We start from the raw sequence: 27,819 nt of genomic DNA, 5'->3' as shown, positions 1-27,819 counted from the left end.
CCGTGTATACAGTCCCTGCCCCCTCGGACCCCGCTCCCCGTGTATACAGTCACTGCCCCCTCGGACCCTGCTCCCCCCCGTGTATACAGTCACTGCCCCCTCGGACCCTGCTCCCCCCCCCGTGTATACAGTCGCTGCCCCCTCGGACCCTGCTCCCCCCCCCCCCCCCCCCGTGTGTACAGTCACTGCCCCCTCGGACCCTGCTCCCCCCCCCCCCCGTGTATACAGTCACTGCCCCCTCGGACCCTGCTCCCCCGTGTATACAGTCACTGCCCCCTCGGACCCTGCTCCCCCCTGTATATACAGTCCCTGCCCCCTCGGACCCCGCTCCCCGTGTATACAGTCACTGCCCCCTCGGACGCTGCTCCCCCCGTGTATACAGTCACTGCCCCCTCGGACCCTGCTCCCCCGTGTATACAGTCACTGCCCCCTCGGACGCTGCTCCCCCGTGTATACAGTCACTGCCCCCTCGGACCCTGCTCCCCCGTGTATACGGTCACTGCTCCCTCGGACCCTGCTCCCCCGTGTATACAGTCACTGCCCCCTCGGACCCTGCTCCCCCCCGTGTATACAGTCCCTGCCCCCTCGGACCCTGCTCCCCCCCCGTGTATACAGTCGCTGCCCCCTCGGACCCTGCTCCCCCCCCCCCCCCCGTGTATACAGTCACTGCCCCCTCGGACCCTGCTCCCCCCCCCGTGTATACAGTCCCTGCCCCCTCGGACCCTGCTCCCCCCCGTGTATACAGTCCCTGCCCCCTCGGACCCTGCTCCCCCCCGTGTATACAGTCCCTGCCCCCTCGGACCCTGCTCCCCCCGTGTATACAGTCACTGCCCCCTCGGACCCTGCTCCCCCCCGTGTATACAGTCCCTGCCCCCTCGGACCCTGCTCCCCCCGTGTATACAGTCCCTGCCCCCTCGGACCCTGCTCCCCCGTGTATACAGTCCCTGCCCCCTCGGACCCTGCTCCCCCGTGTATTCAGTCCCTGCCCCCTCGGACCCTGCTCCCCGTGTATACAGTCCCTGCCCCTCGGACCCTGCTCCCCCCCGTGTATACAGTCACTGCCCCCTCGGACCCTGCTCTCCCCCCGTGTATACAGTCCCTGCCCCCTCGGACCCCGCTCCGGGTGTATACAGTCCCTGCCCCCTCAGACCCCGCTCCCCGTGTAAACAGTCACTGCCCCCTCGGACCCTGCTCCCCCCCGTGTATACAGTCACTGCCCCCTCGGACCCTGCTCCCCCCCCCCCCCCCCCCCCCGTGTATACAGTCGCTGCCCCCTCGGACCCTGCTCCGCCCCCCCCGTGTATACAGTCACTGCCCCCTCGGACGCTGCTCCCCCGTGTATACAGTCACTGCCCCCTCGGACCCTGCTCCCCCGTGTATACAGTCACTGCCCCCTCGGACGCTGCTCCCCCGTGTATACAGTCACTGCCCCCTCGGACCCTACTCCCCCGTGTATACAGTCACTGCCCCCTCGGACCCTGCTCCCCCCCGTGTATACAGTCGCTGCCCCCTCGGACCCTGCTCCCCCCCCCCCCCCGTGTATACAGTCACTGCCCCCTCGGACCCTGCTCCCCCCTGTATATACAGTCCCTGCCCCCTCGGACCCCGCTCCCCCCGTGTATACAGTCCCTGCCCCCTCGGACCCGGCTCCCCCCCGTGTATACAGTCCCTGCCCCCTCGGACCCCGCTCCCCCCCGTGTATACAGTCCCTGCCCCCTCGGACCCTGCTCCCCCCCCGTGTATACAGTCGCTGCCCCCTCGGACCCTGCTCCCCCCCCCCCCGTGTATACAGTCACTGCCCCCTCGGACCCTGCTCCGCCGTGTATACAGTCACTGCCCCCCTCGGACCCTGCTCCCCCGTGTATACAGTCACTGCCCCCTCAGACCCTGCTCCCCCCCATGTATACAGTCCCTGCCCCCTCGGACCCTGCTCCCCCCCCGTGTATACAGTCACTGCCCCCTCGGACCCTGCTCCCCCCCGTGTATACAGTCCCTGCCCCCTCGGACCCTGCTCCCCCCGTGTATACAGTCCTTGCCCCCTCGGACCCTGCTCCCCCGTGTATACAGTCCCTGCCCCCTCGGACCCTGCTCCCCCGTGTATACAGTCCCTGCCCCCTCGGACCCTGCTCCCCGTGTATACAGTCCCTGCCCCTCGGACCCTGCTCCCCCCGTGTATACAGTCACTGCCCCCTCGGACCCTGCTCTCCCCCCGTGTATACAGTCCCTGCCCCCTCGGACCCCGCTCCGGGTGTATACAGTCCCTGCCCCCTCGGACCCCGCTCCCCCCCCCCCCCGTGTATACAGTCACTGCCCCCTCGGACCCTGCTCCCCCCCCCCGTGTATACAGTCACTGCCCCCTCGGACCCTGCTCCCCCCTGTATATACAGTCCCTGCCCCCTCGGACCCCGCTCCCCCCCGTGTATACAGTCCCTGCCCCCTCGGACCCGGCTCCCCCCCGTGTATACAGTCCCTGCCCCCTCGGACCCCGCTCCCCCCCGTGTATACAGTCGCTGCCCCCTCGGACCCTGCTCCCCCGTGTATACAGTCGCTGCCCCCTCGGACCCTGCTCCCCCGTGTATACAGTCGCTGCCCCCTCGGACCCCGCTCCCCCCCCCCCCGTGTATACAGTCGCTGCCCTTCCCAGGTGGAAACCATCGCAGGTAATTAGGAGAGCGCACTGGGACATCACAGGACGATGAGTATACATGGCACCCTACCCTACAATTATCTGGACGCTGCCATAAGTGCCCCGCAGGTATATACTGTGACCAGACTGTATATAGTTCAGACATCAGCGTGTATACATATATATACAGAGTGTATACACAGACTATGTGAGGTGGATTAATAATAATAATAATTGGTTCTAATTAATCACATTTTACCTGTTTATTTTCCCTCACACATTTATGAGAACACTTACCTCCTGGGGTCACCTATAGGACCTTGTTATCTCTTCATCCCTCACACATATATGAGAACACTTACCTCCCCGGGTCACCTAGAGTACCTTGTTATCTCTTCATCCCTCACACATATATGAGAGCACTTACCTCCCGGGGTCACCTAGAGGACCTTGTTATCTCTTCATCCCTCACACATATATGAGAACACTTACCTCCCCGGGGTCACCTAGAGGACCTTGTTATCTCTTCATCCCTCACACATATATGAGAGCACTTACCTCCCCGGGTCACCTAGAGGACCTTGTTATCTCTTCATCCCTCACACATATATGAAAGCACTTACCTCCCCGGGTCACCTAGAGGACCTTGTTATCTCTTCATCCCTCACACATATATGAGAACACTTACCTCCCCGGGTCACCTAGAGGACCTTGTTATCTCTTCATCCCTCACACATATATGAGAACACTTACCTCCCCGGGTCACCTAGAGGACCTTGTTATCTCTTCATCCCTCACACATATATGAGAACACTTACCTCCCCGGGGTCACCTAGAGGACCTTGTTATCTCTTCATCCCTCACACATTTATGAGAACACTTACCTCCCCGGGTCACCTAGAGGACCTTGTTATCTCTTCATCCCTCACACATTTATGAGAACACTTACCTCCCCGGGTCACCTAGAGGACCTTGTTATCTCTTCATCCCTCACACATATATGAAAGCACTTACCTCCCCGGGTCACCTAGAGGACCTTGTTATCTCTTCATCCCTCACACATATATGAGAACACTTACCTCCCCGGGTCACCTAGAGGACCTTGTTATCTCTTCATCCCTCACACATATATGAGAACACTTACCTCCCCGGGTCACCTAGAGGACCTTGTTATCTCTTCATACCTCACACATATGAGAACACTTACCTCCCGGGTCACCTAGAGGACCTTGTTATCTCTTCATCCCTCACACATATATGAGAACACTTACCTCCCCGGGGTCACCTAGAGGACCTTGTTATCTCTTCATCCCCCACACATATATGAGAGCACTTACCTCCCCGGGTCACCTAGAGGACCTTGTTATCTCTTCATCCCTCACACATATATGAGAACACTTACCTCCCCGGGTCACCTAGAGGACCTTGTTATCTCTTCATCCCTCACACATATATGAGAACACTTACCTCCCCGGGGTCACCTAGAGGACCTTGTTATCTCTTCATCCCTCACACATATATGAGAACACTTACCTCCCCGGGTCACCTAGAGGACCTTGTTATCTCTTCATCCCTCACATATATGAGAACACTTACCTCCCGGGGTCACCTATAGGACCTTGTTCTCTCTTCATCCCTCATACATATATGAGAACACTTACCTCCCCGGGTCACCTAGAGGACCTTGTTATCTCTTCATCCCTCACATATATGAGAACACTTACCTCCCGGGGTCACCTAGAGGACCTTGTTATCTCTTCATCCCTGTTTATAGATATACTGTATGGAGGGCCGGGTTAGGAGCGTCATGGTCCTGGCGCTGAGGATTTTGTTGAGTACCCGGCGTTGCCCGATCCTTCTACCTAAACCTTGTGGGGGAGGAAAAGCAGCAATGACTCTGATCTCATCCTCATATTTCATCTTAAAGGAGAACTCCAGGATGTAACAACTTATCCCCTATTCTAAGGATAGGGGATAAGTGTCAGATCGCTGGGGGTCCGACCACTGAGACCCCCACTATCTCCCGCCTGGCTCTCCCCATGTAGATCTATGGCAGAGCCGGAGATGACCGCGAGCAGCGTTCTGTCTCCCATTCAGCTACATAGAGGGGGGCATGTCAGCCGGCGCTTCGTGTGCTGGTCAATGCCCCATTCATGCAGAGAGCTGGGGCTCCGTGCGGGAGATAGCAGGGGACCTAGTGATTGGACCCCCACGATCTGACCCTTATCCCTTACCCTTAGGATATGGGATAAGTTGTTACATCCCAGAGTTCTCCTTTAAATTCAACCTCGTATATTACATTACAGTTACATCCAGTGACTCACAGGGGGCATCTTTTCTGGGTGTCTCGGGGGGGGGGGGCGTCTTTTCTGTGTGACTGACGGGGGGGACATCTTTTCTGAGTGACACCTTTCTGTGGCGTCTAACCACCAGTGGTCCCCTGGTGGTTTCTACCCTTTAATCCTTGCTCGAGGGTCTGGTGTTTGCTGCAGGGGGGGCCCAGGTTGTAACCTCAAGGAGTAGACGCCATGCCATCTCTTCTGATTTAGACACGGGTGGTGGCAGAGTCTTGTCTGGATGTGTGCACTGGTTTTGGATTGTACTTACCTCCTCTGTTACCTAATACAATTGGTGAGAGTGGACGTCAGTAAAAAAAATTTAGGGATGCACTTTGCAGCCTATTGTGATAGCTGAGAATGAAGCTGAGTGTTATAGCAGAGGACCCCTTTACTGTCACATCCCGGGGCCACGTGTCCAGTGAAGGCCAGAAGGTCCGGTGCGTCTCCTCCAGGACAGTGAGTATCACTTATAAATATCACAGATCACAGATATCTTTCTATGGTTTGATGACTTGTCTATAGTCTTCTATAATGCTGCACTGAGAGATCAGATTACACCTCCCTATAACCACAATGGAGCCGACCATTCATCTCGGCCATATTGGTGATGACACACGGAAGGATTCTCCGGCTTTATATTCACTAATATCTTACACATAGTAATAGAGAAGGAACCAGACAGACATGTAACCAAACGTTTTCTCTGAAGGCCATGGTCCTCTTCACCAATGACCCAACAAGGATGGAGAAGGCCAGAAAGCACATGGCTGCCAGGATATTACACCTCACCCTAGAGATAATCCACCTGATAACCGGAGAGGTGAGAGGTCACATGACGTCTTATCCCTAGAAATAATCCCGGAAATGACTGGAAAGGGGGCGGATTCTTAGAATGTCTGTAGTGATCAGTGTCTCACCATACACAGGATTACACAGTAGTGAAGAAGTGGTCTGGTGAGTGTGTGACCCCCCGTGTGTCAGGAGGATCGGGCACCACCCAGAGCCCCACCCCCGAGGAGCCTCCACCTCATTCACTGATACATGAGCAGAAGATCCTAGAACTGACCACCAGGATGACTGAGCTGCTGACTGGAGAGGTGACACTGCTGGGAATGCTGGGACATTATACAATAAGGGAGGGCTCTGCTGATGACTGTATCATTGTGTGTGTCAGGTTCCTATAAGGTGTCAGGACGTCACTGTCTATTTCTCCATGGAGGAGTGGGAGTATATAGAAGGACACAAGGATCTGTACCAGGACATAGTCATGATGGGGGATCACCGGCCCCCAACATCACAAGGTAAGAAGACTTATATATAGATATCACTCTCACTACCTAGTAACATAGAAATCTATCCAGCAGGTGATGTATTCAGTCCCTGTGTGTTCACTAGAGATGGATATACAGCAGGTGATGTATTCATTCCCTGTGTGTTCCCTACATATGGATATACAGGAGGTGATGTATTCATTCCCTGTGTGTTCACTAGAGATGGATATACTGGAGGAGATGTATTCTGTCCCTGTGTGTTCCCTACAGATGGATATACAGCAGTGATGTATTCATTCCTTGTGTGTTCCCTACAGATGGATATACAGGAGGTGATGTATTCATTCCCTGTGTGTTCACTAGAGATGGATATACTGGAGGAGATGTATTCTGTCCCTGTGTGTTCCCTACAGATGGATATACAGCAGTGATGTATTCATTCCCTGTGTGTTCCCTACAGATGGAGTCAGTGATAGAAATCCACCCGAGAGGTGTCCCCGTCCTCTGTATTCCCAGGACTGTCCAGAGGGAAATGTCCCAGAGAAGCATCAGGTAGATGAGGCTGCTCCTATATCTCTATAGGGGGGTCCTGCAGTCATAGATGTGGGGGTAGATTTTGGGGGTCTCTGTTGCTCCTCCTGTCTGCTGTATTGTAGTGAATTGTTCTATATGTCACATCAGGGGGGAGATCTGACTAATAATAAAGTGGAGGAAGAAGAAGAGAGGATGAGCGGCCATCACCCGTGTAAGAGGGAAGTGAAGGAGGAAATTCCAGGAGGTGTTACCCCAGGTATGTAATAATTCCAGGAGGTGTTACCCCAGGTATGTAATAATCCCAGGAGGTGTTACCCCGGCGAACAGGTGATACATAAGAGTTTATAGTGGGCGGGATATACTGCAAAATGTCTTCCTACAGGTAACAAGTATAAACCAATAAAGTCACATGACGCACACCTGATGATATAGGGAAATACCTGTAAGAGAATCAGCAAAAACACAAAACGAAAGACAGTCATCCAAAGAAACAATGTCTATGACTGTAGTATATGAATATAAATAATACCACAGCATGTAGTACCCAAAATAATGGTAATATAGAGGTGGGCACTGGAGATCAAGAGAAGACAGAGCTACTGCATGGCTTCACTGTATACAAGTGAGAGAGGAGCTGATGTAGGCGGGGCCAGTGATGAGCTGATGTAGGCGGGGCCATTGATGAGCTGATGTAGGCGGGGCCAGTGATGAGCTGATGTAGGCGGGGCCAGTGATGAGCTGATGTAGGCGGGGCCAGTGCCAAGAAGCTTATATAGGCGGGGCGAGTGATGAGCTGATGTAGGCGGGGCCAGTGCCGAGGAGCTGATGTAGGCGGGGCCAATGCATTGTTTTATAAGGCTGGAATCACACACAGTTTTTTATGTAGATTTTTGTAGACAAATCCAGGAGTGGATTAAAAATGTATGTAATATAACTGGATCCACTTCTGGCTTTGGCAAACATTTGAAATGTTGTGTGTCTCCAGTGTATTCGGAATGTTATTACCATGTCTACTTAGGAATAAAAAATAGATTCTGTAATTTTTTTTTTTTTTTGTATCACAGAAAGTCCCAGTAAGGATACTAATGGAACCTTCAATGTATCACTAAATTATAAAGTAGAAGATGAAGACTTCATGCACCACTCCCCAGGAGAGGACCTCCTTCCCCTTACTGTACATCCAGGACTTCACAGTACAGATCAATCATATAATGCCCCTAATCATGGGGAACCTTCTCCTGACCCATCACAGGTTGTTACCACAAGGACAGATCAGACAGAAGGGAAAATGTTTCATTGTGGTGAATGCAAGAAAGAGTTTGCAAAAAATTCAGATCTTGTAACACACAGAAAAAGTCACACAGAGGAGAAGTATTCATGTTCACTATGTGGGAAATGTTTTACAGATACGTCAGAACTTCTGTCACATGAGAGAATGCACGTAGGAGAGAATCCATATTCATGCTCAAAATGTGGAGTACGTTTTGCCAAGAAAGCAGATCTTGTGAAACATAAAGAAACTCATGTAGAAAAGAGATTCTATAAATGTGCTGAATGTGGAAAATTATTTGCAACAAAATTAAATTTTTTTAAACATGCGAGAACTCATGCAGAAGAGCATGAATGTAAAAATTGTGGGAAGCTTTTTGAAAGTAAATCGGCTCTTCTTATACACAAGAGAACTCACACAGGAGAGACATATTCATGTAAAGAATGTGGGAAATTATTTACAAAAAAATCAAATTTTGTTCAACATGAGAGAAGTCACGCAGAGGAGCGAAGAGGAGCCATGTACAATTTAATGTTTTAAAAGGAAAGCTGACCTTCTAATACATGAGAGAAATCACAAAGGAGAGAAGTTGTACTCATGTTCAGAATGTGGGAAAGATTTTTCAAATCAATCCGACTGTGTTACACATAAGAGAATTCACACGAGAAAAGCCATATTCATGTTCAGAATGTAGAAAATGTTTTACAAGTAAATCATGCCTTCATAGACATCAGAGAACTCACAGAGGAGAGAAGCCTTATTCATGTTCCGAATGTGGGAAATGCTTTACAGATAAAGCATATTTTGTCATACATCAGAGAATTCACACAGGAGAGAACCCATTTTCATATTCAGAGTGTGGGAAATGCTTTATAGGTAAATCATATTTACTTAAACATAAGAGAATTCGCACAGGAGAGAAGCCTTTATGTTGTCATGTATGTGAAAAATGAGTCACAAGAAATAACATTTTTGAAACTCGGAGAATTCGCACAGAGAAGAAATTAAATTCTTGTTTGGATTTTTGTGTTATGAGAAAATAAAAATTAAGTTACTTATATTGAAATACCGGATACAAAGCAAACAGAATAGCAGTTACGCTGTGTGTAACCTATTTTCAGGCATATTTTATAAAATAAAAAAATGCATTCGGAAAATCATGAAAATTTTAGGTGCAAAATAAATGTTCTCTATGTAAGTGTATGCGGTTGTCTGTGCACTGTATAGAAAGAAAAAACTCTTATTTTTTATATCCGGATACATAAGTGACTTGCAGTGGTCACCGGAACCATTCGCACTAGAGACCTTCTATAGTATATCCCAGTCTTAGTGCCTTCTATGGGGGAGGGGCCAGGGCCTCCTATCATACACTATTATACACCCCTACCTGAGCCCAATCACTATAAACCTGAGGTCCCCATCACTCCAACAAATCATCCTGCAGCCTTGATGGATCATAAAGAGGTGTGGCGTCTGCCGTGCGAGTACAAATCCTCCTGCCGTCTGCGCATGCGCGTCGTCTTACCCCACAGCAGTAGACGGATGTGTTAGATCAGCCGCACAGATAAACAGGCTTCACTCAGGATCACGGGATCCTCAGCAGTTCTGGACACCAGCATGCGTGAAATACAAAAGCATTATTTCTTTCTTCAGTATAAAAACATGGTATGGGTATAAATTGTGGTAAAAACAGACCGACGCCTTTCCGCAAACAAGCCTTTTGTCGAGGTTCTTCAGTATAAAAACAATGGGGTACAAATTGTGGTAAAAGCAGACCGATGCGTTTCGGCAAACAAGCCTTTTTCGAGGTTCTTCAGTATAAAAACATGGGGTACAAATTGTGGTAAAAGCAGACCGACGCGTTTTGGCAAACAAGCCTTTTTCAAGGTTCTTCAGTATAAAAACATGGTAGGGGTACAACTTGTGGTAAAAATGGATCGACGTGTTTCGGCAAATAAAAACCTTTTTCAAGGTTCTTCAGTATAAGAACATGGTAGGGGTACAAATTGTGGTAAAACAGACCAACGTGTTTCGGCAAACAAAAGCCTTTTTCAAGGTTCTTCAGTATAAAAACATTGTGGGGTACAAATTGTGGTAAAAACAGACCAACGCGTTTTGGTTAACAAAAGCCTTTTTCAAGGTCCTTTCAGGACATTGTAGGGGTACAAATTGTGGTAAAAACAGACCAACGCGTTTCGGTTAACAAAAGCCTTTTTCAAGGTCCTTTCAGGACCTTGAAAAAGGCTTTTGTTAACCAAAACGCGTCGGTCTGTTTTACCACAATTTGTACCCCTACCATGTTTTTATAGTGAAAGAAATAAAGCTTTAGTATTTTACGCATGCTGGTGTCCAGAAGTGCTGAGGATCCCGTGTTCCTGAGCTCCTGAGTGCGTGAAGCCTGTTTCTCTGTCTACCTTGTTTGCGGCAGCAATGCCCTGACAGCCCCCGGACCAGCGGGGATCGGGATTTTGTTCATGGGAGTAGGGGAGCGAACTCTTTTTCTTCTTTTTTGTCATAGACGTTTAGATGTTTACCCACAGCCCCGAGTTCTGTTCTTTCTATATAATTCCCAGGAGCTGCCTAATGACTATAAAGGAGAGAAGACCCCGCCATATCTCCATAAATCACTGTCCTACACATTTATTAGACTGGATTGTTACCGGAGAACGGGCCGGGGGGCAGTATTCACACATGATAATGACCCCAAACACCTCCAGGACCACCACTGCCTTGTAAAGAGGCTGAGGGTAAAGGTGATTAATGGGCCAAGTATGTCTCCAGACCTAAACTGTATGGGACATGCTGAAATAAAAGGTCTATAACATCTACCCGCTACGTGATGTCATCATGGAGGAGGGGAGAGGACTCCAGGGGGAACCTGTGCAAATCTGGTGAACTCCATGTTTAAAAGGCTTAAAGGGGTACTCCGGTGGAAACTTATTATTTAATTTTTTTTTTTTAAATCAACTGGGGCTAGAAAGTTAAACAGATTAGTAAATGACTTCTATTTAAAAATCTTAATCCTTCCAGTACTTATTAGCTGCTGAATACTACAGAGGAAATTCTTTTCTTTTTGGAACACAGAGCTCTCTGCTGACATGACCACAGTGCTCTCTGCTGACATCGCTGTCCATTTTAACCCCCCTTAAGGACGCAGGGTTTTTCCGTTTTTGCATTTTCATTTTTTCTTCATCACCTTCTAAAAATCATAACCCTTTCAATTTTGCACATAAAATTCCATATGATGCATATTTTTTGCGCCACCAATTCTACTTTGCAGGGACATTAGTCATTTTACCAAAGAATCCACGGCGAAACGGAAAAAAAATTCATTGTGCGACTAAATTGAAGAAAAAATGCCATTTTGTAAATTTTGGGGGCTTCCGTTTCTACGCAGTACATTTTTCGGTAAAAATGACACCTTCTCTTTATTCTGTAGGTCCATACGGTTAAAATGATCCCCGACTTATATAGGTGATTTTGTCGCACTTCTGGAAAAAATCATAACTACATGCAGGAAAATTTATATGTTAAAAATTCTCATCTTCTAACCCCTATAACTTTTTTATTTTTCCGTGTACGGGCCGGTATGAGGGCTCATTTTTGGTACCATTTTTATATTGATCAGACTTTTTGATTGCTTTTTATTCATTTTTTCATGATATAAAAAGTGACTAAAAATACGCTATGCTGGAATTTGGAAGTTTTTTTGCGCATATGATATATTTTTATAGTTCGGACATTTCCGCACGCGGCGATACCACATATGTTTAATTTCTTTACACAGTTTTTTTTTTTTATGGGAAAAGGGGGGTGATTCAAACTTTTATTAGGGAAGGGGTTAAATGACCTTTGTTAAGTTTATATTTTTTTTTTCCACTTTTTTTTTTGCAGTGTTATAGCTCCCTTAGGAGACTATAGCACTGCACACACTGATGTTACGCCGAGCGCTCCGGGTCCCCGCTCCTCCCCGGAGCGCTCACGGCATCTCTCTCCCTGCAGCGCCCCGGTCGGTCCCGCTGACCGGGAGCGCTGCACTGACATGGCCGTCAGGGATGCGATTCGCACAGCGGGACGCGCCCGCTCGCGAATCGCATCCCAAGTCACTTACCCGTCCCGGTCCCCTGCTGTCATGTGCTGGCGTGCGCGGCTCCGCTCTCTAGGGCGCGCGCGCGCCAGCTCTCTGAGACTTAAAGGGCCAGTGCACCAATGATTGGTGCCTGGCCCAATTAGCTTAATTGGCTTCCACCTGCTCCCTGGCTATATCTGCTCACTGCCCCTGCACTCCCCTGCCGGATCTTGTTGCCATTGTGCCAGTGAAAGCGTTCCCTTGTGTGTTCCTAGCCTGTGTTCCAGACCTCCTGCCGTTGCCCCTGACTACGATCCTTGCTGCCTGCCCCGACCTTCTGCTACGTCCGACCTTGCTCTTGTCTACTCCCTTGTACCGCGCCTATCTCAGCAGTCAGAGAGGTTGAGCCGTTGCTGGTGGATACGACCTGGTCACTACCGCCGCTGCAAGACCATCCCGCTTTGCGGCGGGCTCTGGTGAATACCAGTAGCAACTTAGAACCGGTCCACCAGCACGGTCCACGCCAATCCCTCTCTGGCACAGAGGATCCACCTCCAGCCAGCCGAATCGTGACAACTGATCTCTTATACTGATCATTGTTATCCCATAGGAGACTATAGCACTGCACACACTGATCTCTTATACTGATCATTATCCCATAGGAGACTATAGCACTGCACACACTGATCTCTTATACTGATCATTGTTATCCCATAGGAGACTATAGCACTGCACACACTGATCTCTTATACTGATCATTATCCCATAGGAGACTATAGCACTGCACACACTGATCTCTTATACTGATCATTGTTATCCCATAGGAGACTATAACACTGCACACACTGATCTCTTACACTGATCATTGTTATCCCATAGGAGACTATAACACTGCACACACTGATCATTGTTATCCCATAGGAGACTTTTTTTTTTTGCAGTGTTATAGCTCCCATAGGAGACTATAGCACTGCACACACTGATCTCTTATACTGATCATTGTTATCCCATAGGAGGCTATAACACTGCACACACTGATCTTTTACCCTGATCGCTGCAAAGCCATAGCTTTGCATCGATCAGCGTTCTATGGGCTCGATTGCTCAAGCCTGTAGCAATCAAACGCTGATCGGACGCGATGGAGCAAGGTAAGGAGACCTCCGTTCGCGTCCTAGCTGATCGGGACGTCTCGATTTTATCGTGAGCTGCCGGGAAGCTTTTACTTTAATTTTAAATTCGGCAATCAACTTAGATCGTCGTGTCTAAAGGGTTAATAGCAAACGGCACAACGATCGGTGCCACACGCTATTAGCCCAGGGTCCCGGCTATCGTTAGCTGCCGGGACCGACCCGGTATGATGCGGGGTCATGGCGTGACCCCGTTTTAAATACCGGGCGTAGGGCGTACAGGTACGCCCTTCATCCTTAAGGAGTTAATGCAGTGCTGGAAAATAATGGAGGTCACACAAAATATTATAGACATTTTGGGCACTTAAGGGTGTACTCACTACTTTTCGTTGTATTAGAGGGTCATCAGTGTTGTCATATGAAAAGATAATTTAAAATAATTACACAAATGTGGAGTCCCTCTTATGCTATACTGTGTGTCTATATATATATATATATATATATACATATATATATATATGGGGTGGGCACATTTATGGGAGTTACGCCCTAATTTCTTAACAATAATTTGTTTTTCCTTGGTCCTAACAGTAGCGCACGTAGGGTCTTTCTACCGCAGTTAAACTGATAAGACAGGTGGAATGTTTAATGCAGTCGAGTAATAATAAAGGAATAATGAAGTAATTAATATCCCCACCTCTAATGACATATACGCAAGGGAGAAATATTTGTGTGCTGCTGTTAGGACTAAGGGAAAAAAATTAATGTTAAGAAATGATAGATTCCCTTACGTTCTAACCAGCAGCACAAGTGGGGACTTAGCAAGAAGTTAGTCTACTGGGTAGGGACTTGAGGCTGAATGAAGTTCAAAACAGATCGCCCGAAGGCAGTGTCTTCTTAAAGGGGTTATCCAGGAGTCAAAAAACAGCTTGTTTCTTTCAAAAAACCACTCCCCATCTGTCTCCAGGTTGGGTATGGTATTACAACTTGGCTCCATTTACGTCAATGGAACTGAGCAGCAGAACCGCACTCAACCTGGAGACAGACAGGAAGCGGTTTTTAAAGGGGTATTCCAGGCAAAACCTTTTTTTATATATTTCAACTGGCTCTGGAAAGTTAAACAGATTTGTAAATTACTTCTATTAAAAAATCTTAATCCTTCCAATAGTTATTAGCTTCTGAAGTTTTCTGTCTAACTGCTCAATGATGATGTCACGTCCCGGGAGCTGTGCATGATGGGAGAATATCCCCATAGGAACTGCACAGCTCCCGAGACGTAAGTCATCAGAAAGCAGTTAGACAGAAAACAGCAACTCAACTTCAGAAGCTAATAACTATTGGAAGGATAATTTAAACATTACTTGCACATTATCAAATGAGAACCTGCAAGGGGTCAGTAGTCTCCCAGCATAGAGTATTCAAAAAATGATAAGTATAAACTTAAAGGAGGAGAGTGCCTAATACTTAACTTTTAATAAGATCTCATAAAATAACACCAATTAGTGCTCAAAAATATCCTCTCACCAAAATTAGCAAAAAATATTAAAACTGACCAGGTTGTCAGTAATCAAACATAGGTCGTTGCCTATAGCAACCTACATAGAGGCGTTAGGTAGATCTACTACATCGACCAATTCAGACGACTTAGAACACCAATATATATAGCTTCAGATCAATAATCCATTTAAGGCTATATGTCCACAATTGTGAGCACTATTTAGACCAAATGTGGATTTAATAATCATCTCATATAAACTCTCAACGCGTTTCTATCACAATAATGTGACGTCCTCAGGAGAGATAGATATACCACTATCAAATTCATAGTATACACAAATATTTAGACACAGGCATATAGGTCAGACAGTCCAGTAGGGGTCACGTCTCCTTCATACCTCGTTCCAGCATGATTAGAGATCTTACACATTCGTAGAGGATGTCTATTTACTCACAGGTCCGTTCCCCATAGTTTAGCTTCCTAGGGAAAAAGATGTATATATATATGGACCTGTCAGTATTTGTACTCCGGTACCTGAAAAAAGGACAACAGACCGCTATGCGGTACTTACGATTCCTTTTCTCCTGGTCAGGTTCCTTGGACGGAGCAACACCCGCAGTGGCGGGGAGCCGGCTTGTTTTCGCGGCTTCCTGTGCCTCCGTACCAAGGATCCCGGCGTCTGTCATCATATCCGGTCGCATGGCCATGACGTCACTGAAAAACGCCCCTCTGTGATGATGCAGCTGGGCGTGTTAGTTGTCAGGACGCGGCACTGTCGCTAACCAGAGACTATCACATGATTTCTGGCCAAGTAAAAGTATACTGATTGTTTATCATATTTATTAGGTTTAGCGTACTGTCTGAGAGCACGGAAGTATGGCAAGGAAATACATAATTGCATCTAAATGATGCAAGACACATCGGGATGAATCAAAAAACTCAAAGATAAACATAAGTGGGACAGGGAGGGAGAAGGCTGACGAATGGGAAAGGGGGGGGGGAGGGGAAAGGATGTTTAAGGGGGGGATTAACACGGGCGATGTGAACTCCAGGTATTCACTATTTTCAGACAAATATTGGGTCCCTGAAGGTAAGTGAGATCACATTGCCCACTGAGTATAATACTAAACCCCTTCCTACATGTGTCCCCTATCCCCCATAATTAATATGATTTAAATTAATTGCAACGACACAAGGCATTGAAAACGCGTATACTGGAACACCTGGGAGATGTCAGACATATAAACTTGATACATCATGGTGATGTGAGGAATCTCAGATTTATGGGCATAGAGAAAGTTTGGCCCTCGCCTAGAGGGGGAGATATGGACCAACTTCTATTACAAAAAGAATGCCGTTGGATTCATAAGCTGGACCCAGTAACTCCGAAGGGCTTAAATGACCATCTTAACTTTGCTTGTTTCTTATGATTATACATCTACTGACACCTCGCCCTCATGGCGGTATGATTAGGAAGTTCAGTGGAGACTGTAGCTAGTCTTGAGGTAGCAATACCACTTATGATAGGGTCAGGTTTGAGGCAAGTAGGAGGTATCCGGAGCGGGGCCGCCCTTTTTAGGGCTTCATACTCCGCCTAGGTAGTTAGGGTCTTTTTAGTTAGAAATAGGTAGAGAGGTAAGGTTCACTAGGTCCATGCTGGATATCGCCCCTCCCCCCTTTCCTTGATAGGGATTACCCCCTTCTGGGGGGACGGTGTCTTTATGTAAATACCCACCTCGGATATTCAATGCTTCTAACAAATAACTCTCTACTCCATACTGAGATTCACCACATGATAAACCTTGTGTCGTTGCAATTAATTTAAATCATATTAATTATGGGGGATAGGGGACACATGTAGGAAGGGGTTTAGTATTATACTCAGTGGGCATCTAAAAGTTAAGTATTAGGCACTCTCCTCCTTTAAGTTTATACTTATCATTTTTTGAATACTCTATGCTGGGAGACTACTGACCCCTTGCAGGTTCTCATTTGATAATATGCAAGTAATGTTTAAATTTGAATTTAATTAGTGATGGCTAGCTTTGTTACTGGTACGCCAAACTTGGCTGAATGGCTGTCTGAGGCAAAGGAAGTCTTTTCGGGACGAGAATTTTTATTACCAAAATTTACTCCTTCTCTAAAAATTGCACTCCGTGACTTGGTATCTTGTTATAAACCGTACGCTATTTCATTCTGGGAAATACAAGGATTTGAAAGCTATATACGAAACAACATAGTCCCTAGGGGTTTAAGGATCCCAATCCTCCCTGCAGCTAGATTAAGGACCCCCCACAGTCCTCAAAAAGTGGGAAACTGAAGCCACTACCACTTCTTTGAAATTCCTTCAGATTCTGTTGGAAGAGGAAAAATTCAATCTAACTAAAGCAGAGATAAAACTGAAAGAACAAAAAGAAATAGTCCTTAAATTTAAGGACGATCCTGAATTCCTAACAAAGGAGACTCAGGTACAGAACACTATAGAGAGATTCCAATTGAAGGAACGTAAAAACGCTCAGTTCATTCGTGATCTCCAGGACTTCAGAGAGAATCGAGTCTATAGTGTTCTGACCAGAGCCCCAGTAACCCGTGATACTGAAACTGAGATTTCTTCCTCGGACACTGAACCTGGTGATAGAGGTGCCCCCTCAAATAGACGAGGAAGAGATATCGTAGAGGAAGAGGACCAATACGTGCTAGAGGTGGCCCAAATAGGGGACCCAATAACAACACAGAATGGCAGGGCGAGAATTCTTCTGGCTCTTATTCTGCATCTCCTTTTTTAGGGGACAATCGGGACACCAACAGGGATCCCTACGTACTGAGAACCAAGGAGGGCAAGCATTAGGGACTACATCAGCAATTCAATCTCTTCAGGTGGTTAACCTCTCAAGTGTACGACTGACGGATGCACAGGTGAGGGTCCTGGGTAGAGGATTATCATTTGTACCAACAGTGGATTTTGACCCCTTTTGTTTGGACCAAGGACCTTCACCTATTCATCCGCAAGTTAAAATGGCATAAATACCATGTTTTAAAGTCTAGGAGAGAATGTCAGGAACTGGGTATAGGGCTAAGCGACTTACCGGCTGTCCGGGACTTAACATCACTACTCGGGGGTAATGAGAGATGGAGAAATGAGGGTCCCTTCTCCGATTGCGAAAACAAGAATAAATCATTTCCCCCAGTGAGTGATGTATCCTGTATGGATGTATTCCTGGTACTTCGAGAAATGAAAACCTTGTCTGCTTCTTCTATATCAGGGATGAAACAGAATCTCCCAAATGATGAATTAATAGCGATGAAACAATGAAGAACTAATTATTAAAACAGCGGACAAAGGGGGAAACATTGTTGTGATGGACCGGTCCAATTATGTATCGATGTGTAAACAACTATTAGATGACAGGGCTACATATGAAATCCTTTTACAGGACCCTACACATAGATACAAGAAAGAACTGACTGATATAATTACACGAGATAGAAGGAATCCTTAATACCCCGTAACCCAGTTGTCCCAACCTTCTATGCCTTGCCCAAGATACACAAGGGAACAGTTCCCCTAAAGGGACGACCTATAGTGGCAGGCATAGGGGGGCTGGGACAGAATATAGGTATATATAGTGACGTTGCCTTGACGACGACGCACAGGGACGTTGCGCATGGACGTCCCTGTGCGTCGTCGTCAAGGCAACGTCACTACTCTGGGGCTGGGCCCGGAGCGCGGAGAAGAGGCCCCCCCCCCCCCGTGAAAATGGACAGCCCGCAACGACTAACCATCCCCACCGGATGGTCCCTGCAGCATAGATGGCCTGGACCAGCTAATCCCAACTTCCCACCGAGGGGAGGTGAGTACAAAACAAAAGGGGGGGGGGGGGCTGGATGATGACGAAAGCCGCAGTGGTCTTCAACCTGCAGACCTCCAGAGGTTTCAAAACTACAACTCCCAGCATGCCTATGGTTAACCCCCGGTGATCTCAGCAGTATCGCCTTACAAACTTGGCGCTGCGCCTGTGTTACTCTTGCTTACTCCGCCCGGCCTTAGCGCACACAGACCCTCATTTACTAAGAGTGGAGTGTCGGTCTGTGTTTTTCCAAGTCCTTTACTCCTCTTTTTTCTGATGCTATTTACTAATCTGTCGCCCAATTTCCCTTTCTTTCTGTCGCAGGTTCTTTTTTTCTGTCGCACAAAATGTATTCTGTGCGACAGAAAAAAAGTCTCTGCAAATTCTGACTACATTAGTGCTTGTACTACTACCCCCAGCATGGAACAGGGTCTGTTCCATGTTGGGGTAGTAGTAGAGGGGCTGAGGGATTGATCACACCGGGTCTCACTTCTGAGACCCAATCCGATCAGATGTTATTAAGCAGGGGAGCGGGCGGCATGTTCCGATCCCCTGCAATGTACAGTAAACTTTCATTTTTAAATTCCCCACCAGGAGCCCTGAATGGCCGGGACCGAGGAGCCAATCAGGGCTCCTGGCAGGGTTTTAATATAGAAGCGCTGTGGTGGGCAAAGATGTATAGAATCGCTGGGGGAGTATATATCTGGCCCCTCCAGCGTTTCTATATATCTTTCCCCCTGCTGCGCTATATCAAACTTAGTGGCCGCTGCGCTTGAATAAATGTACTGCCCCCCCAACGCTATTATATATCTATACTGACCCCCGCTGCGCATATACTGACCCCCGCTGCGCATATTTATATATATACTGACTCCTCCCCAGCTGCGCATATTTATATATATACTGCCCCCCCCCCAGCTGCGCATATTAATATTCATATTTTCTCCCTCCCCTGGCTGCCAATGAATGAAAACTCTATTAGTGGGGGAGCAGAAGGCTGCTGCCCGCTCACGCTGCTAAGAGTTTGTCATTCATACTCTTAGCAGCCCACCGGAGAACCACTCACCCAGGTCAGGATCTGAATCGGCACTGCACCCCTTACAGGACATCGCGGTCTGCTGTGATCGCTATCCACAAACAGCGCTGCCTGCCGAGATCGCTACCACGCTGAACTGGAGGGATTCCATAGGAGTCTACACATTACTGAACTGTGATACATTACTGAACTGTGATACATTACTGAACTGTGATACATTACTGAACTGTGATACATTACTGAACTGTGATACATAGGAGTCTACACATTACTGAACTGTGATACATTACTGAACTGTGATACATTACTGAACTGTGATACATAGGAGTCTATTCATTACTGAACTGTGATATATAGGAGTCTACACATTACTGAACTGTGATACATTACTGAACTGTGACACATTACTGAACTGTGATACATTACTGAACTGTGATACATTACTGAACTGTGATACATTACTGAACTGTGATACATAGGAGTCTACACATTACTGAACTGTGATCCATAGGAGTCTATTCATTGCTGAACTGTGATACATTACTGAACTGTGATACATTACTGAACTGTGATACATAGGAGTCCATTCATTACTGAACTGTGATATATTACTGAACTGTGATACATTACTGAACTGTGATACATTACTGAACTGTGATACATTACTGAACTGTGATACATAGGAGTCTACACATTACTGAACTGTGATACATTACTGAACTGTGATACATTACTGAACTGTGATACATTACTGAACTGTGATACATAGGAGTCCATTCATTACTGAACTGTGATATATTACTGAACTGTGATACATTACTGAACTGTGATCCATTACTGAACTGTGATACATTACTGAACTGTGATACATTACTGAACTGTGATACATTACTGAACTGTGATACATTACTGAACTGTGATACATTACTGAACTGTGATACATAGGAGTCTATTCATTACTGAACTGTGATATATTACTGAACTGTGATACATTACTGAACTGTGATACATAGGAGTCTACACATTACTGAACTGTGATACATTACTGAACTGTGATACATAGGAGTCTACACATTACTGAACTGTGACACATTACTGAACTGTGATACATTACTGAACTGTGATACATAGGAGTCTACACATTACTGAACTGTGATACATTACTGAACTGTGATACATTACTGAACTGTGATACATTACTGAACTGTGATACATAGGAGTCTATTCATTACTGAACTGTGATATATTACTGAACTGTGATACATTACTGAACTGTGATACATTACTGAACTGTGATACATTACTGAACTGTGATACATAGGAGTCTATTCATTACTGAACTGTGATATATTACTGAACTGTGATACATTACTGAACTGTGCTACATTACTGAACTGTGATACATTACTGAACTGTGATACATTACTGAACTGTGATACATTACTGAACTGTGATACATAGGAGTCTACACATTACTGAACTGTGATACATTACTGAACTGTGATACATTACTGAACTGTGATACATTACTGAACTGTGATACATAGGAGTCTATTCATTACTGAACTGTGATATATTACTGAACTGTGATACATTACTGAACTGTGATACATAGGAGTCTACACATTACTGAACTGTGATACATTACTGAACTGTGATACATTACTGAACTGTAATACATAGGAGTCTATTCATTACTGAACTGTGATATATTACTGAACTGTGATACATTACTGAACTGTGATACATTACTGAACTGTGATACATTACTGAACTGTGATACATAGGAGTCTATTCATTACTGAACTGTGATACATAGGAGTCTATTCATTACTGAACTGTGATATATTACTGAACTGTGATACATTACTGAACTGTGATACATTACTGAACTGTGATACATTGCTGAACTGTGATACATTACTGAACTGTGATACATTACTGAACTGTGATCCATAGGAGTCTATTCATTGCTGAACTGTGACATATTACTGAACTGTGATACATTACTGAACTGTGATACATTACTGAACTGTGATACATTGCTGAACTGTGATACATTACTGAACTGTGATACATTACTGAACTGTGATCCATAGGAGTCTATTCATTGCTGAACTGTGACATATTACTGAACTGTGATACATTACTGAACTGTGATACATTACTGAACTGTGATCCATAGGAGTCTATTCATTGCTGAACTGTGACACTGAACTGTGAATTTCCCACATTGGATTTTTCCATACACTACTGGACATCCTGGGACTTAGTAATTGTCACTATCTGAGAATACCAATTGTTGCTAACCACTTTAGCGAACATTCATTTCTATTACTTATTTGTGCATTTTTATATATTCTTTTATTTTTTATCTGCATTTTATTGATCAATTACCAATACATTCCTGCAAGGGCCCTGCAGAGTGATTGGTTATCTATATACTATATTACACTATTAACAATAAATAACCTTTTGAGATCCATTATTTCTATTTTTATTCTTTATATTCTATTTTCTTTATACTATCCTGTACATCCCCAGTGTTCTTGAGGACTGGTATATATATATATATATATATATACATTTCTTCTACATTTGATTAGGCCTGATTGGGTGAGGGCATCACCTTTAACCTCGAACAATCGCTCCTCTTGTATCTTTAAGTGAGCTACACATCCTATCATTTATAGGTTTGTAAATGACTTCTATTAAAAAATCTTAATCCTTTCAGTACTTATGAGCTTCTGAAGTTAAGGTTGTTCTTTTCTCTCTAAGTGCTCTCTGATGACACGTGTCTCGGGAACCGCCCAGTTTAGAAGAGGTTTGCTATGGGGATTTGCTTCTAAACTGGGCGGTTCCCGAGACACGTGTCAGAGAGCGCTCAGACAGAAAAGAACAACCTTAAAGGGGTATTCCAGGCCAAAACTTTTTTTTATATATCAACTGGTGCCAGAAAGTTAAACAGATTTGTAAATTACTTCTATTAAAAAATCTTAATCCTTCCAATAGTTATTAGCTTCTGAAGTTTTCTGTCTAACTGCTCATTGATGATGTCACGTCCCGGGACGTGAGTCATCAGAGAGCAATTAGACAGAAAACAACAACTCAACTTCAGAAGCTAATAACTATATATATATATATATATATATATATATATATATATAAATATATATATTAAAAAAAGTTTTTTCCTGTAATACCCCTTTAATACCTCAATATTACCAATAAGATTGAGCCAGCGTGGGTTATGCCACCATTGACCTCAAAAACCATTAGGGCGCGGCCAGATATAGTACAGGGGTCATATCGCAACGACTTATCTGTGCCAAGGCCACACGTAACAGAGAACGTGTTAAAAGTACAGTGATCCCTCAACATACGATGGGAATCCGTCCCAAATGGACCATCGTATGTTGAAACCATCGTATGTTGAGGGATCCGTGCAATGTAAAGTATAGGACAGTGGTCTACAACCTGCGGACCTCCAGATGTTGCAAAACTACAACACCCAGCATGCCCGGACAGCCGTTGGCTGTCCGGGCATGCTGGGTGTTGTAGTTTTGCAACATCTGGAGGTCCGAAGGTTGATGACCACTGGTATTGGAAGTTATACTTACCTGTCCCCGCCGCTCTGGACCGTCACCACTGCCCTGGATGTCGCCGTCCATCGCTGTCGCCGCGTCCCCGAGTTGTCCCCGATGCTCCGGCAAGGCCTCTTCTTCCCCGGCATCCTCGCTCTCCTTCGCCGCCATCACGTCGCTACACACGCTGCTCCTATTGGATGACGGGACGGCACTGCAGCAACGTGATGACGACAATGGAGAGCGCTGACGATGCAGGGGATCCCGAAGAGGACGCGCCGGAGCCCTGAGGACAGGTAAGTGATCATCAGCGGAGCACACGGGGCACCGTAAACGGCTATCTGGTGGTGGCTGAAGCAGTCTGCGCTGCAGGATAGCCGTGTATGCGATGGCCCCGACATACAAAAGCATCGTATGTTGATGCTGCCTCCGAGAGTGATCGTATGCTGAAATGATCGTATGTCGGGGCCATCGTAGGTCGGGGGGTCACTGTATATATATGGTATGTCGGGGCCATCGTAGGTCGGGGGGGTCACTGTATATATATGGTATGTCGGGGCCATCGTAGGTCGGGGGTCACTGTATATATATGGTATGTCAGGGCCATCGGAGGTCAGGGGTCACTGTATATATATGGTATGTCAGGGCCATCGTAGGTCGGGGGGTCACTGTATATATATGGTATGTCGGGGCCATTGTAGGTCGGGGGGTCACTGTATATATATGGTATGTCGGGGCCATCGTAGGTCGGAGGGGTCACTGTATATATATGGTATGTCGGGGCCATCGTAGGTCGGGGGTCACTGTATATATATGGTATGTCGGGGCCATCGTAGGTCGGGGGTCACTGTATATATATGGTATGTCGGCGCCATCGTAGGTCGGGGGTCAATGTATATATATGGTATGTCGGGGCCATCGTAGGTCGGGGGTCACTGTATATATATATGGTATGTCGGGGCCATCGTAGGTCGGGGGTCACTGTATATATATGGTATGTCGGGGCCATCGTAGGTCGGGGGGTCACTGTATATATATGGTATGTCAGGGCCATCGTAGGTCGGGGGGTCACTGTATATATATATGGTATGTCGGGGCCATCGTAGGTCGGGGGTCACTGTATATATATGGTATGTCGGGGCCATCGTAGGTCGGGGGGTCACTGTATATATATATATGGTATGTCAGGGCCGTCGGGGGTCACTGTATATATATATGGTATGTCAGCGCCATCGTAGGTCGGGGGTCACTGTATATATATGGTATGTCGGGGCCATCGTAGGTCGGGGGTCACTGTATATATATGGTATGTCAGGGCCATCGTAGGTCGGGGGGTCACTGTATATATATATGGTATGTCGGGGCCATCGTAGGTCGGGGGGTCACTGTATATATATGGTATGTCGGGGCCATCGTAGGTCAGGGGGTCACTGTATATATATGGTATGTAGGGGCAATCGTAGGTCGGGGGGTCACTGTATATATATGGTATGTCGGGGCCATCGTAGGTCGGGGGGTCACTGTATATATATGGTATGTAGGGGCAATCGTAGGTCGGGGGGTCACTGTATATATATGGTATGTCGGGGCCATCGTAGGTCGGGGGGTCACTGTATATATATGGTATGTCGGGGCCATCGTAGGTCGGGGGGGTCACTGTATATATATGGTATGTCGGGGCCATCGTAGGTCGGGGGGTCACTGTATATATATGGTATGTCGGGGCCATCGTAGGTCGGGGGGTCAATGTATATATATGGTATGTCGGGGCCATCGTAGGTCGGGGGTCACTATATATATGGTATGTCGGGGCCATCGTAGGTCGGGGGGTCACTGTATATATATGGTATGTCGGGGCCATCGTAGGTCGGGGGTCACTGTATATATATATATGGTATGTCGGGGCCATCGTAGGTCGGGGGGTCACTGTATATATATGGTATGTCGGGGCCATCGTAGGTCGGGGGGTCACTGTATATATATGGTATGTCGGGGCCATCGTAGGTCGGGGGTCACTGTATATATATGGTATGTTGGGGCCATCGTAGGTCGGGGGGTCACTGTATATATATATGGTATGTCGGGGCCATCGTAGGTCGGGGGGTCACTGTATATATATGGTATGTCGGGGCCATCGTAGGTCGGGGGGGTCACTGTATATATATGGTATGTCGGGGCCATCGTAGGTCGGGGGGTCACTGTATATATATGGTATGTCAGGGCCATCGTAGGTCGGGGGGTCACTGTATATATATGGTATGTCGGGGCCATCGTAGGTCGGGGGTCACTGTATATATATGGTATGTCGGGGCCATCGTAGGTCGGGGGTCACTGTATATATATGGTATGTCGGGGCCATCGTAGGTCGGGGGTCACTGTATATATATATGGTATGTCGGGGCCATCGTAGGTCGGGGGTCACTGTATATATATGGTATGTCGGGGCCATCGTAGGTCGGGGGGGTCACTGTATATATATGGTATGTCGGGGCCATCGTAGGTCGGGGGGGTCACTGTATATATATGGTATGTCGGGGCCATCGTAGGTCGGGGGTCACTGTATATATATGGTATGTCGGGGCCATCGTAGGTCGGGGGGGTCACTGTATATATATGGTATGTCGGGGCCATCGTAGGTCGGGGGTCACTGTATATATATGGTATGTCGGGGCCATCGTAGGTCAGGGGGTCACTGTATATATATGGTATGTCGGGGCCATCGTAGGTCGGGGGGGTCACTGTATATATATATGGTATGTCGGGGCCATCGTAGGTCGGGGGTCACTGTATATATGGTATGTCGGGGCCATCGTAGGTCGGGGGGGTCACTATATATATGGTATGTCGGGGCCATCGTAGGTCGGGGGGTCACTGTATATATATGGTATGTCGGGGCCATCGTAGGTCGGGGGGGGTCACTGTATATATATGGTAGGTCGGGGCCATCGTAGGTCGGGGGGTCACTGTATATATATGGTATGTCGGGGCCATCGTAGGTCGGGGGGGTCACTGTATATATATGGTATGTCGGGGCCATCGTAGGTCGGGGGGGTCACTGTATATATATGGTATGTCGGGGCCATCGTAGGTCGGGGGGGTCACTGTATATATATGGTATGTCGGGGCCATCGTAGGTCGGGGGGTCACTGTACATATATAGTATGTCGGGGCCATCGTAGGTCAGGGGGTCACTGTATATATATGGTATGTCGGGGCCATCGTAGGTCGGGGGGGTCACTGTATATATATGGTATGTCGGGGCCATCGTAGGTCGGGGGGTCACTATATATATATATGGTATGTCGGGGCCATCGTAGGTCAGGGGGTCACTATATATATATGGTATGTCGGGCCATCGTATGTCGGGGGGTCACTGTATATATATGGTATGTCGGGGCCATGGTAGGTCGGGGGGTCACTATATATATATGGTATTTCGGGGCCATCGTAGGTCGGGGGTCACTGTATATATATGGTATGTCGGGGCCATCGTAGGTCGGGGGGTCACTGTATATATATATGGTATGTTGGGGCCATCGTAGGTCGGGGGTCACTGTATATATATATGGTATGTCGGGGCCATCGTAGGTCGGGGGGGTCACTGTATATATATGGTATGTCGGGGCCATCGTAGGTCGGTGGTCACTGTATATATATATGGTATGTCGGGGCCATCGTAGGTCGGGGGGGTCACTGTATATATATGGTATGTCGGGGCCATCATAGATCGGGGGGGTCACTGTATATATATGGTATGACGGGGCCATCGGAGGTCGGGGGGGTCACTGTATATATATATGGTATGTCGGGGCCATCGTAGGTCGGGGGGGTCACTGTATATATATGGTATGTTGGGGCCATCGTAGGTCGGGGGGGTCACTGTATATATATGGTATGTCGGGGCCATCGTAGGTCGGGGGGGTCACTGTATATATATGGTATGTTGGGGCCATCGTAGGTCGGGGGGTCACTGTATATATATGGTATGTCGGGGCCATCGTAGGTCGGGGGGGGTCACTGTATATATATGGTATGTCGGGGCCATCGTAGGTCGGGGGGGTCACTGTATATATATGGTATGTCGGGGCCATCGTAGGTCGGGGGTCACTGTATATATATGGTATGTCGGGGCCATCGTAGGTCGGGGGGGTCACTGTATATATATATGGTATGTCGGGGCCATCGTAGGTCGGGGGGTCACTGTACATATATAGTATGTCGGGGCCATCGTAGGTCGGGGGGTCACTGTATATATATGGTATGTCGGGGCCATCGTAGGTCGGAGGGTCACTATATATATGGTATGTCGGGGCCATCGTAGGTCGGGGGGTCACTGTAAATATATGGTATGTCGGGGCCATCATAGGTCGGGGGGTCACTGTATATATATGGTATGTCGGGGCCATCGTAGGTCAGGGGGTCACTGTATATATATGGTATGTCGGGGCCATCGTAGGTCAGGGGGTCACTGTATATATATGGTATGTCGGAGCCATCATAGGTCGGGGGTCACTGTATATATATGGTATGTCGGGGCCATCGTAGATCGGGGGGGTCACTGTATATATATGGTATGTCGGGGCCATCGTAGGTCGGGGGGTCACTGTATATATATGG

The 27,819-nt window shown here is 47.1% G+C and overlaps 2 protein-coding genes across 3 annotated transcripts in view; both read left to right on the top strand.

The window, feature by feature from the left end:
* Nucleotides 1-27,819, top strand: part of LOC130358153 (zinc finger protein 436-like) — a 334,942-nt gene that overhangs the window by 78,591 nt on the left and 228,532 nt on the right. The gene's annotated exons all lie outside the window — the stretch shown is intronic.
* LOC130358159 (oocyte zinc finger protein XlCOF7.1-like) lies at nt 5,133-8,580 on the top strand. Its single transcript, XM_056561011.1, has 7 exons — nt 5,133-5,421; nt 5,675-5,785; nt 5,892-6,062; nt 6,140-6,266; nt 6,697-6,788; nt 6,918-7,026; nt 7,835-8,580. Exons 1-7 carry the CDS (start codon nt 5,323-5,325, stop codon nt 8,578-8,580), a joined length of 1,455 nt encoding a protein of 484 aa, XP_056416986.1. The 5' UTR covers nt 5,133-5,322.

This window comes from Hyla sarda, chromosome 2, assembly GCF_029499605.1.
Source record: "Hyla sarda isolate aHylSar1 chromosome 2, aHylSar1.hap1, whole genome shotgun sequence".
Lineage (NCBI taxonomy): Eukaryota > Metazoa > Chordata > Amphibia > Anura > Hylidae > Hyla > Hyla sarda.
Note: the sequence above shows the minus strand (reverse complement) of the source record. Positions and strands in the feature narration are given on the sequence as shown.

Bases quoted from the DNA above. Each gene is read 5' to 3' on its own strand.
- LOC130358159 (XM_056561011.1), top strand. From the start codon at position 5,323: ATGAAGCTGAGTGTTATAGCAGAGGACCCCTTTACTGTCACATCCCGG. The intron at 6,267-6,696 runs GTAAGAAGACTT...TGTTCCCTACAG, and splicing joins CCGGCCCCCAACATCACAAG to ATGGAGTCAGTGATAGAAAT. The intron at 6,789-6,917 runs GTAGATGAGGCT...ATGTCACATCAG, and splicing joins ATGTCCCAGAGAAGCATCAG to GGGGGAGATCTGACTAATAA.